Source organism: Diadema antillarum, unplaced genomic scaffold, assembly GCF_040938485.1.
Source record: "Diadema antillarum isolate AM-2024a unplaced genomic scaffold, OU_Dant_1.0 scf00000022, whole genome shotgun sequence".
In the NCBI taxonomy this organism is placed as follows: domain Eukaryota; kingdom Metazoa; phylum Echinodermata; class Echinoidea; order Diadematoida; family Diadematidae; genus Diadema; species Diadema antillarum.
Genome location: NW_027270911.1, coordinates 5,111,188 through 5,124,246, shown reverse-complemented (window position 1 = coordinate 5,124,246; position 13,059 = coordinate 5,111,188). Strand labels below are relative to the sequence as shown.

Sequence of the window (13,059 nt, the reverse complement as noted above, 5' to 3'; positions counted from 1 at the left end):
GAGCTGATGGGTAAGAAGGCTTCTGCCCTGCCGCCATGGGGTTACACGGCCGAGGGGTCGACCCGGTGGGACGATTGGTTTTTCAAACAATGTCAAGCATGTCACATTCATGTGTCACTCTCCTCTGTGGACGGGCTCACGGAGAGACCCAGGGCACACGAGTATGTGCACGTAGACTGGCAGGGCCATCGCCCAGGAGCATGATTTATGGGAAAGATCAAATATGGCATGACAGGGCCCCCGTCCAATCAGGAGCAACTGAGCCTCGCTGAACCAAAGGTCAGTAGACTCGGGCAGTCTCACAGCACATTAAAGCAAGGAGGTACTAGTTCACTAGTACCTCCTGATTAAAGCGGACCCCAAAACACCAAGCTGGGTAAACTTCAGTCGGAAGGTTTACTACAAGTCACAGATAACACAAACACACACAATCCATCCCTCATGTTTAACAAATGAAAGATTTTACTGGGTTTACATTGACAACAATGTCACGTGTATTGCAGTGATGGTCACAGCACCAAAGCTTCGATTCACGCCATCACGGCAAGCATTGCCAGCACTGGTAGTATTGACAATCACTGAAAGTATTTCCTCAAATAGAATTTCACCAATCACATACATGTATTCTCAAATAACGCATACAACTATAAAGCAGACCGGTATTTGCACCTCATAAAAATGTACGTTATTCGTGCATGCTACATCCTCTTGGGAAATATTTTGCATGTGTCATTTGTCAAATTCCAGAGTACAGAATTGTACCAAAGTCAAATCAAAACTACGAATACTGTAGGTAATCAACTCAGATGTATTTTTCCCCCACAAACAGTCATCTCTTTCTCCAACAAGTGGATGGTATTGGATTCTTTGGGTTTTGATCTGATTTGTTATGTTCATGTTTCAATTTTCAAACAAAAGGAGGATGGTTCATTCACTATTATTATAAAATCTAAAATCATATACCATTATTTGTCAGTCCTTTGAGTGGCCAAGCTACCAAACACTTAATTCATTCAACCATATGGCACAGTGTGCCTGGTTGATACCGTTTGCTGACTATTTCGACTCGGTCAATTGTAGTTTAGTTTATAGGCAACGCATGCCATCACATTGCACCCATTGCAAAAGAAATGTCTGTGTACCCTCCCCCCCCCCCCCCCCCCGTCTTTTTAAGAATTTCCTGTGATGCGATCTGAAACCCCACTCCCCATCCCAACCCCTCCTTACATACTAAAACTACCACATATTACTACCACATTGTGGTGCTAGTGGTACCAAGGAGGTACTAGGCAAGCCTAGTACCTCCTTGGTGGTACAATGTATTGCTTCCTCTCTGCACATGTACCACTTGCTTTCAAATCAAATTTATCTTTTTTTTCCCCCTCACAAAGTTAATAAGGACACATACTATCTATATCAAACCTACATTGTATGTATCAACAATGTTGATTGTTAGGTCTTACAGAATACATGAACGTTTACCTTTTCCCTTCTTCCCATGACCGTACAAAATGTACATTTACAAAGTGCTGGTCATGATCATGCCATTGTTGTGGCATACTAAACAAAGACGATGGTGGAACTGAACAGAATTCACAGGGTTAGCTGTATACCAAAGCTCAGGGAGAATCATGTGCTCCGTGGTCTTGCGCAAAAGCTTCAATGTCAAGATCCTTCAAATACTTGCAGTTGCAGGTATACAATGTGCACAGTCACCTTTCACTGGTGAATACTGTGTATTCTGCATTGTCACCAATTGACGCAGGAGTAGTCCAGAGTGAACACACCAATATTTTCAGTTGCGCTGGTAGCTCCATGAAACTTGACACTCACCATGATAGTGGGTCAGCTCTCGCCCTACTTTTGGAGACTTTAGTTACGTTCAGACGGGAGCCCTTAACCTCGAAGTTAGGAAACTTCGAGGTTAGAGCTTGTAGTTAGGGACCGTGAAGACGCACTCGTAGTTAGCAAACCTCGAGGTTTGCTCGATGTTTCGAGCCACGAGAAATCTTATGGTTAGCGCTCTAACCACGAGCCGCGGGGGGTCCCCACTCGTAGTTAAGCACCGTGTGGACACAAAAAACAACGAACTCGAAGTTAAGAGTGACCTCGCCGTAAACTCCAGCCCCCACAATTTCCCTCTGCTTCCGGGTCAACCTCCCAAACGTACACCACAAATACACTACACGTGAAAAACCTATGACGCACGACACAACATCATCTTTTCTTCCCATGCGCTTGATCTCTGAAACTGAACACGTCGAACTCGCTACTGTATTCTATATTCTTCTCCGACGCTTAAAAAAAAAAAAAAAAAAATGTTTTCGACGAATAATTTTCATAAAGGCATAAAGTCATCAGTGCAGTGCTATCTCTGCATACCATGACAGAGAAAAAGAGTACCTGCAAGCGAGTCCGACAGGGTTGGACTAAAGAATAAATAGACGCCTTGTTAGCAGTGTGGGCTGAAACTTCCGGTTTTGTGGTTTTAACATCGAGTGGGACCCACTCGTACATGTAGTTACGGGGAGCAGATGCTTAACCTCGAGGTTTCGTAACCTCGAGGTTAAGATTCGTCGTGTGGACACACGTCGTAGTTAGGGGGCAAGAGCTAAACCTCGAGGTTTCCTAACCTCGAGGTTAGGGCCTGCCGTCTGAACGTAACTACTGTAAAATATGCAACCAAGAGATACTATTGAGTAATAAATGGACAGATAAAGTCAAGACTGATATAAACAAAAGCTTGATAATAACAAGGACGTATTAGGCTAGTACATGTACATAATGTACATGTACCCAGAGCTACCAAGTCTCACGCATTCTGCGTGAGACTCAAGCATTTAGGGTCTGTCTCACGATCTCACGCATGGCACCCATTTTCCTCACGCATCTGGTGAAGTCTGCAATTTGGGCCAAAAATAAGGAGCATAGCTCAAAGGATTAGAGTGACAGTTGCAATTGAAGGTATATTTCCCTTTTGCCTTTCAAAATTAGTAAAAAATAGTCACTTAAGTATGCACCAGATCGTACCATTAAGAGCTAATAATTTAAAAAAGCTCCCTACCATGGGAGGGGGACACCCTCCTCGTTCGCGTGCGCATGCGCGCGAGATGCCGAGTCATAAAAATCTCACTCATAAAAGTTTTTTGAACTTGGCATCTCTGATGTACCTCCTTGATAATAACCACAGTAGTAAGCTGCAGTTGAAAGAGTATTATAATTCTTCATCATTGGATATATGTAGGTCTATAATTGTAGCATGAGCAGTATACAAATGTACTGTACAATTGTATGTACACCAAATATTTTGTGAGGTTTTTATTTTCATATTCACGCGTCAAGTGCTATTCGCAAAATTAAAAAACACATGAAAATATCAACTCTCATCCCGACATGAATGTGATGCGCACCCATACATTTTTTTTTTGTCCAGTACTGTATACCACAAGCATGAATTTAACCACTCGCGAAACATGTCGCAAAAAAAAATTAGACTCGTAAAATATGTGGCATATAAAGGAAAAAATAGCAATCATTAGAGGAATGTCGGAACAAGCATCATCTCCAGAGGTCATAATAGCTGGTTCTGTTGTTGATGTTGTTGTTGTTGTTGTTGCTGCTGCTGCTGTTGTTGCTGCTGCTGTTGTTGTTTGTTAATTCATATAGATAGTGAAATTTCAAGCAACCATCATGGCCATGGACAAGTTGGAATAGTTTGAAACATGCAGAATTCATCTGATGAGTTGTATTTCAAATTTAAGTAAAGTCCCTTCTGGTTGCAACGTGTTATGTATTTAGTTTGCTTATTTATTGTTTTGTATGAAGGACTCTAAGGTGTGAATGACTCTATGACTAACTCCACAGTCTTTTTAGTCAATATCACCATTGGTCTTATTAAACTACAAAATGTAATTTCAGCAGGTGGCCATGCAGAATGTATATTGTAGTAGTACATGCTATGAAATGCTTTCAGAGCACATTCCAAACACACTTTCTGTAAACTTGTGTCTCTGCCATGCTCCTTATAATGCCATGCTAAACCATGCCTGAGAGAAATTGAGAAAACCAGCTCAGAGGCATAATCACAGACTTTGGTGATTTTCACAGAGCAAAGCAAAATGCTCAAACTTGGACTTCCTCTTCAGAGTGTTGGACAACAGCTTTTGATAATGAGGTCATACTCGCTTTATACCTTTTATACCTTTTCTTCGCTTTTTACCCTTTACACACACACACACACACACACACATTACAAATGTATTTGTGATTATCTTTCATTTATTCACTCGACAATTGTACATTGTACACCGCTTATGAAAAGGCTACCTAAAAATTCATATGGTCTAGAGGTCATGGCCGAAATCTCTGCTTTTATACCTTGGCAAAGCGCTGTTTAGGGGTCTTTTTCTTTGTTTGTTGTTTTTATCATTTCTACAATTGTATACTAAAAGTACAGCAGAACACCCGGGCTAATTCGGAGAATAATATGATCTGATACGGCACAGTAAGCAGACAAACTGCTGTGCTCTCCTTTTTTCTTTTCTTTCAGTTTTTTTTCTTCAATTCGTCACACCTATACATTAGATTCAGACATATCACACAGGTGAGACAGAGTTTGTTTGAGATGTTTTCAGACAAATGGCTGGGAGAAGTTTTGGTAAATGCTGCAATTGGATCAGGGTTTTTTTAAAGGCACTGTTATCAAATTGTGGTGCTGAAATGAACAAAAAAAAATGTGTCTAACTTTGCTTGTTCTGAGCTGAACAATAAAATGTACTACTAGGGTGAAGAAATTAAACATACATTGTACACAAGTCTGAAAATTAAGATTTCACTGTTGAGGTAACTAAAACATTCAATACCAACTCTGAAATGACTTATTTTTAATCACTACCAGGTACTGTCTTTGGGGAGAAATGAGTTTGGTAAATCAGGCAACCAACCGATTTCTTCTTCCTTTTTGTTAAGAACTGAATGATTACTTTTAACAGCTTGATTTTTCACCTAACGCTTCCTTCATATCATTTGAGTAATATTACACAGGAAAATGAAAGCCTATACCTTAGAGTGGTACGGGCAAGGACATCATTGTTCCTCGTTTGATCTGCTATTAACCTCCACTCCAGCCCGACTCACTCATTCCTGCTCATGTTAAGTAGCACATGCAACTAAAAGTTTAAAATCATGCTTCATACAAGTTACTGTGTGCCTTTTGTCGTCATCCTGGAATAAGGACAACGAGAAGTTGTTCGCATCGCACACAAGGCTGTGGAAAAAATTTGCTTTTCCACATCTGGTTGTGAATCAGGCACAACCACCACACATTATTTCATCGTCATTATCATCGGGAATGTGCCACACATCTCGAGCGGCAAACCCTCCGTGATGTCATTCTTGTTTTCCTCGCATACATTACGATTATTCGTGGCCTGTGGCAAGACTGACGGGTTATGAATTTGCATGCACTCAGACATCCACGATTTCACTCACATGCAGTCAATTCTTTCCTACGGAAGCGTAAATGTCCAGCGAGAAGGTCACTCGTCCAAACTCGTCAGCAACCATGTTTTGCGCAAGAAGGTATAAGAAGGCAACTTTTCACAACTTGCCCAGGCACTTTATTCGCGATGAGAAGGTACAAGGTACAATTCTAGGAAGGCCAAAGGTGTACAGAGAAGTCAACTCTGCCTAGACATCTTTTACAAGACAAAATGAGGCCTCAGCAACACTCAGTGCAGAGACTTGCCTTCCCATACCAAGGAAAGTGCCCAGGCGAGTTTTTAAGCAGTTGCCTCCGTGTTTTCTTGTCCTAAAGAGAGCTGTAGCTGAGCCAACTGAAAAGTCATCTTCTCCCTGCACATTTAAAGCTTCCGTACACAGTACACTCCTTTCCCCCGCAAGCAGGCATTCCTTTGGATGTCAAGCAGGGCTCCCTTCTGCCTGGTACTCACCCAAGTAAGACTGGTCAGCGCCACCGTACGATTTCACTCGTTCTCTCAAACTCACCCCTACAATGATGAGGTGTACATGTAGATGAAGGCACAAACAATCAAACATTTCAATTCAAAGAAGCATAGATCCCTTTTCTTTTCTAAGGACACAATGCGGAGAATCACCACAATTCAAATACAGTGCATTCCTTCGATGAGCAACTGAATCCTGCATTCTAAATGTCAACTACAGTCATAAACTGCAAAACAGTACAGCATAATATATTCATGCATGATCCAACCAGGATAGACTGCTAACTGTGACATCTACCTTTTGTTTGAGCTCAATGGCAAGGTTGCTCAAAGGTATTATTCTACTTTTATTTGATATCATTCCAGTAGTTAGTGTCTAGTAGCAACTTTCAGTAGATATACAGGATGTTAATCTACATTGTACTTGAAATAGCACTATCACAATGACCATTGATTGTATGGTCACCTGCACTGACCACTGGGCTGACAATGAGATTATCCTAACTGTTAACAGTTACATTATTGATTGGCTAAAATGTACAAGTACTCCATTCTTCTCCTGACACCATCGTTAGTACCTAGTTGACTTACACCTACTAAGTCATTAACCACACAAAGGCTGTGGACACCATCATCTTTTAACCTATGTCCCTATGCTTCTTAACCCATTGAGGACGAGTCCCAAGTATACTCGGGCAAGTGTCGATGGGAAATGCGTGTTGTAGCCAAATCAAACCGTCCTCAATGGGTAAAGTACACAGCACTGCAGGAGATTCTTGGTCCAGTAGTCTGCAAAGACTACTGACAGGACATGGTCTCCATGGTTATTAACTGCCTGGATTGTGCTTTTTAGATACCAGTATACTTTCACGTTTCACAAGGGATACTTAAAGGTCCTGTGTACCTTTGGGAACAGTGATTCAAACAATTTTCAAGATATGACATTTAATGCATATTATGTGTAGGTCTGTTGTATCAAAAAACATTTTACCCTATAAAAATGTTACAATAAAGCCTAAAATATATTACGGAGATATCACTATTTTACTCAATAAACCATAACTGTAGACGGTTAAGTTTAGAAACAATTTTATCATAACCGTTAACATTTTGTATATTAAACAATATTTAACATTGATTATACTGATTAAAATTTTTACATCAATTAGTTGTTTCTATTCCAAACACATTTCAGAACTGTTTTGAAGCACTAAAGCTGGGTTTTTGTTTTATCTGCAATTGGTAAATAATGCCTTTAAATACAAGTACTTTCATGATTCAAAAGAGATGCTAGACTGACCATGACAGCCCTCATGAAATGATCACATTCCTACTCCCCTGCTCCCACAAAAATTTCTCTTTGAGACAATTTACAATTGACTTTAGCACAGGCTCTCGCAAGTACAATTTGTATTTATCTCTTTTATCTTTTCAGTCCCATCTGCGAAACATAGTACCAGTACCCTGCACCCAAGTATAAAATGTAAATATTTCAAGATGATGTTTCTGAGAGTATTATTAAACTGAAAGGCACATCCTTCTGATTGTAATGGGACCCCATCCACTGGCCAAGTTACTACAATGTGTGTAGTACCTTTTTGGTGCTCATGACCTTGTCTCTAGTCTGTATCATGTTTTTGGCAGGCCTACATTTGTACATGAAGGAATTACTGGAAAATGAAAAATAACTATTCAATCATTTTTAAGAAGCTACTAACATCATAGAATTCCAGTCTTCACTTGACTTATGTTCACTTTAATGGTGTATGAGCTTGAATCATGTATTGCTTCCATGTTCATACCTTGTGTTATACGTCAACTGTGTATGTGTTCAATATACATCAACAATCTACTGTGCCATTTCCATGTGAATGTATCTTTATGTTAGTGGTGTTGTCATTTTCATTTGGCTGGATGATGATGATGATGATGATGATGATGATAATAATAATATTAATAATAATAATGATAATAATAATACTAATAATAACAATAATAATAATAATAATAATAATAATAATAATCTAAACAAAAAGAAGAAAGAATAAAAAAATAGATCCTAGATGGGATGACAGGCTAGATAACTCTGTCCAGAATAATTGCAACCTGTTGACCTATTTTAAAAAAAGGAACAATAGTGGCAGACATTACAAGGATAGCAGAGAGGCTACAATCGTGTAGGTGACAATTTTAATGTCCGCCATTTCCTCTTAAAGATTATCTATGTGTACTAGTATGTGTTGTAGTTGATAAGAGTACTAGTATGTCCTTGTTCAAACAACATACATGTATACATGATGTAAACCCACTACCAACCCCCATTGTTTTCATGTGGTACCCAGCCTATCTGGTGCACTTTTATGATTTCTGAATCACGGTGATGTGATGGATTATGGGCCCAGAGGCAAAACTAATCACTTTTGATCATTCAAATATCGTACATACCATTTCTTCTCACCTGGCCTCATACAATGTATGAATTTATGCAGAAAATAAAAAATAAAAAATGAATAAATATTAAAGTAAGTAAACAAATAAATGATTCATGAATTCCCAGTATAAGAGTTGAGATTTATAACAACACATTTAGGGAGCCTACTTCTTTACAACTTACAAGCAAAGTGTTATTAGAGCGTACTATACATAAATGAGGACCTGTGAGAGTGATAATGATGTGAAATAAAATGAGTGCTCTATTCTATATCTTATAAAAAGTTATAAATAGCACATCACAATCCAAAGATTTATCAGCAGCAGGAAGCAAACTATCAGTATATCATAGTTCATACCGACCTCCTCGTAGGACAGCCTCCAGAGCATACAGCACTCTCATTTTAGAATAGTCTCAATGTCAAAATTGTCCGATGTCTTTCTTTGAATATCTCTGGAGAAATACCGTAGTTATGGGTAAACTCGGCATAGCGGGTAAACTCGGCCCCCAGCGCGCACGTTACAACTATCTATAAATGCGCGCGCTGGGGGCCGAGTTTACCCGCTATGCCGAGTTTACCCATAACTACGGACCACGGTACTTGTATTTGATATCTACCAGTACAGTAACGTTGTACAGCTACAGGTCTACACTGTCCAAAAAGAGGAATCATTTATCAGCTCTTTGGTCCATCGTCTTGTAAAGTTGCACGTCAATTAAATGTGATTCATCATGCGCTACACAGACCACAGTGCACTGTGTCTAGGAAGTGCAAATTTCATTTATTTAGTCTAGACCTAACATGTTAGATTCTAACTGGTTAGAAGGAAATGTTTCTTTCAGATTTTCATTTTTCCTGGGAGAAACAAACAACTAGAAAAGGATCTACTAGTATCACTCAAATTCAATTTTACTATCAGTGCTATTAAACACAGTTAGAATTTCTAGAGTAACTAGACACTAGAATTCTATTCTAGACTAGAGTCTAGACTTTGTCTCTTTAATTTTTTAGTCTTACGTCTATAAACATTAAACAAGGTATGTGTCTACTATCCTGGGATCTGCTCATAGATACGGACATAACATCTTGAAAGTGGCATTCGATACTCTAAATTTTTGGTATGAGAGTTCCCATTACATGTACAAACAATAAAATAAGAAACGTATAAACTGCATTTAAAAAGGCAAAGCCACGTTCGCGTTGCTGATACAGCATGGCACGAACCCTACAGCCTAAACACAGTAATCCATACACGTAGAGTACACACCTACCCGCACTGTCCAATCGCTGCTACGCGATATCATACCACTGCATCGTAAATGCAAGCCATGCCCGATGTAGTCTAGCAACCCATGCCGCATCTCCGGCGAGTAGGGCGGCTTAAAATTGATATTTTGTTGACAATGCAATCTTGAGAATTCAGAAGACATTAGGGTATCATTTTGTCTGCATTTTGTTCTATGAAACACTTACATAAATGTCCAAAAGTGAGGCAGAAAACCCCTGCCACGGCTATTGTGAAATTGATTTGGCAAGACGCCAACACGACAAATTTTCGTAGTCAAACGTGGACAAGACGGATGACATCAACAAAAGCCGGGACATGTGGAGATGTCGGTTGCATCATAACTCAGAATTATCACAACAAATACAAACAATTTAGAAGTAGATTACAGTGGAATACGAAACAAATATACTCACTTTTGTGCTTCCCTCTCTTGAATCGATTCTTCATCATGTTTGCAGAAGATATCTAACGCTAGATTAGTCTGACTATATCGTACAAGAGAAGGCTGGAGTGAGAAAGCAGATCCACGAAATCGGCGAAGCCGGTATCGTTGATAAATCGCGCCTGTTGTTGGTGATGATTTGTGGTGGATCAATGAATGATAGCCAGCTTGGTATGCTATCGACCAGCAGTACACACAGTCCTTATGTGCTCAGCCAGGTTTATTCACCATCCATGAACCGCGATAATGAGTTTCTATAAAAAAAATATCTCAGGACAGACAGCTTTCAAATTGTACTGTAAGCTGCAGTAATTGCAATGACTTTGATCACATACGTAAAGCCATTGGCATTGCTATTATATTCAGTGGCGCCGTGGCCGTGCGAGTAGATCGAGCAAAGAGGGAGGAGCGAAACCCTAGACGTAGTAAATCGAGTGAGTGTTTGTGTATGATCTTCTGCTCAGAATGACTGCGCAAGTCTGTGTGTGTTTTTGTGTGTGTGTGTAAATGCTTGCGTTGCGTGGGGATGGCGAAGGCCGGGATTCGGTATGTGTGTAATGTCGGCCCCCTTCTCTCATGTAAATTAGGTCATTGATGGCATTGCCCAAATATGGCACAGTGTGGTGACGTGTGCAAAAGACAAGTCGCGCCACTGCTGCATAGTCTCATTCAAAGAGACTCTGCTCGTTTCTCTCAAACAATTACTGAGTAGCAGGCCCATCATACGCCGTGCACAGAAGACTTGTCGAGAGCATTATATTATCGTATATTATACTCACTCCTGAGTGATACATGCCATTAAAACCAAAACAACAACAACATGAGAACAATGATGATGACGATGCTGATGATAATGATGACAGTGACAACAACGACGATGGCAAAAATACGATGATGATGATTATACTAACAAGGATGGTTTATACTAATAGGTGTCTATAATAGCAATGCAATGCAATGCAATATAATGATAATGATTAATAATGATGAGGAAAACGGTAGTTTAATAAAAGTAACAATATAACGATGATATCAACAGTAGGTCCTATTGAGTATTAATAAATAGTGTTCATATTCTAGCGATATAAAATTGAGGCATGTTGCTAATTATCATTTCGGATCGAATTTTGCTTGCAGGCCCGAAAACTGTTCTGCCGCTGAGTCGTTTTATTTTCTCAGAAGTTGGTCTCCTAATTAAAAAGAAAAGAGGAAAAAAAAAAAGAAGGAAAGAAAATTGACTTTGACATTTATAAACAGTTCTCGATTTAGTAATTTTTGTAGAATTCCCATGACTACATGTTATGTAACGATCATCACTGCATGGTTTTATTACTAGCATGAATATTAGAGAGATAATTATTATAGGCCCCTATAATTTGTGACATTCTTTTTATATAGTTATTATTATCTAACATTATCATTCTCAGATTTAACAAAGGTTTATTTCTCATAAGAACAAAAGTGTAATTCAAGAAGAAAAATTGTGTTTATACGCTATGAGGCACAAAATGTACGTTTTCGCTATGGGCCTATGATATTATAAGATTATAAGATATTACATTATGTTGAAGGTAACGGGTAAAATGAATGTTTTCAATGAATACGAAGTACATCTCCGGGATGACATCTGTCAATAGAATAATGAAAACAATGAGTGACAAAATGATAACAAATGATAGTTTTGAAAATTTTATTGCGATTAACATAGATGAAATCTATTAAACTAAATCAAGATTTTTAAAAAATGAATTGGAATAGAGCTATCAAAACATAGAAGACAAAACAAAACGAAAATCAGCCAATCAGCCTTCAGAAGCCCAGCCTCCATGTTCACGTGGTCCTCGCTCTTGACCCTCCTATATCTGGTTTAGCACTGTTTTGTTTCTGTGCGTCTCTCAATCAGCGTGCGTTGTCCATGGACTTCTGACCGTTATTGACCGATCAATGTTTTTGCGATAAAGATGTATTTTGTGCAAGCAAAAACAAAAACAAGAAAAATATAAAACTTGTGTGCAGATTCCACACCTGTGAATACGTGGAGCAGCGCAACAGCCAAGCAGCCCATAACAAGCGCGCTTCAGCAGTTACAGCCCTCTGTAATCGGATTGCCGGGGGAGGGGGTTCATCTTTAAGTTTGTTTAAAACTATAAATTGGTGAGCTGAATCCCTCTAAAATATTTCCTTTCTTATTCTTTTGAATCTAAGGGGACTGCACCTTTTTTTCTCTCTTTTTTTTGGACGTACATTCAGAAACCACTTGAACTATGCTATGAGTCTTGAAAACTGTATAATAAGTCTTAATTTGAGGAACATAAATAATATCTACAAGCGGAGTTTGAGCTGACTGAGAAATTCCCTTGCGGTAAGATGTGCACATTGGATTTGAAAAATGGACGTCCAAATATTTCGTGTATCTTATATATCATACACCTTACTTTCCATCCTTTAAGACCAATTATTTCTATAAGAGGATATCATAACAGGTAAACTGGACCTTTATCATTGTGCTGTCAGATGGAGTATAAAGTATTATTATACGACGCCCTCTTTTGTTTTCCGTCAGTATCAAGAAAGGAACTGTGCTCAAAACGAACGATGTTGGGTCATGCACTAATGAAATGGATTTCAAGAAATCCCTCTCTCTCTTCTTTACCTCGAAATGTTGGTTTTCTTCAAGTGTACGGTCTGTATCTTTGAGCACATAAATTCCGGAAAACCCTTCAGAATGCATGCACAATATAGTATCTACACCATGCAGTGTATCCTTTTTTTCCCGATGAAAGTCAAAGTGATTTAACGATATCTTGAATTTTGTATGTTTATGTTGTTGATTTTAAAGGTTTGCCTGCTTTGTTCTATCTAATTGATTCTCTTCACTATGTGTAATATCGCCTTAGAAATTAAGATCGGGTGAGATTAGGGTTTGAAATGTAT

General features: G+C 39.0%; 1 protein-coding gene across 1 annotated transcript in view; it reads right to left on the bottom strand.

Moving 5' to 3' along the window:
• The window catches only part of LOC139730673 (uncharacterized), a 48,505-nt gene extending 38,317 nt beyond the window's left edge, over positions 1-10,188 (bottom strand). Inside the window, exon 1 of the mRNA XM_071641534.1 lies at positions 10,097-10,188. Within this exon, the coding sequence (XP_071497635.1) occupies positions 10,097-10,133 (37 nt within the window). The 5' untranslated portion in view covers positions 10,134-10,188. The remainder of the gene's footprint in view (positions 1-10,096) is intronic.
• Between the last annotated feature and the right edge of the window lie 2,871 nt (positions 10,189-13,059).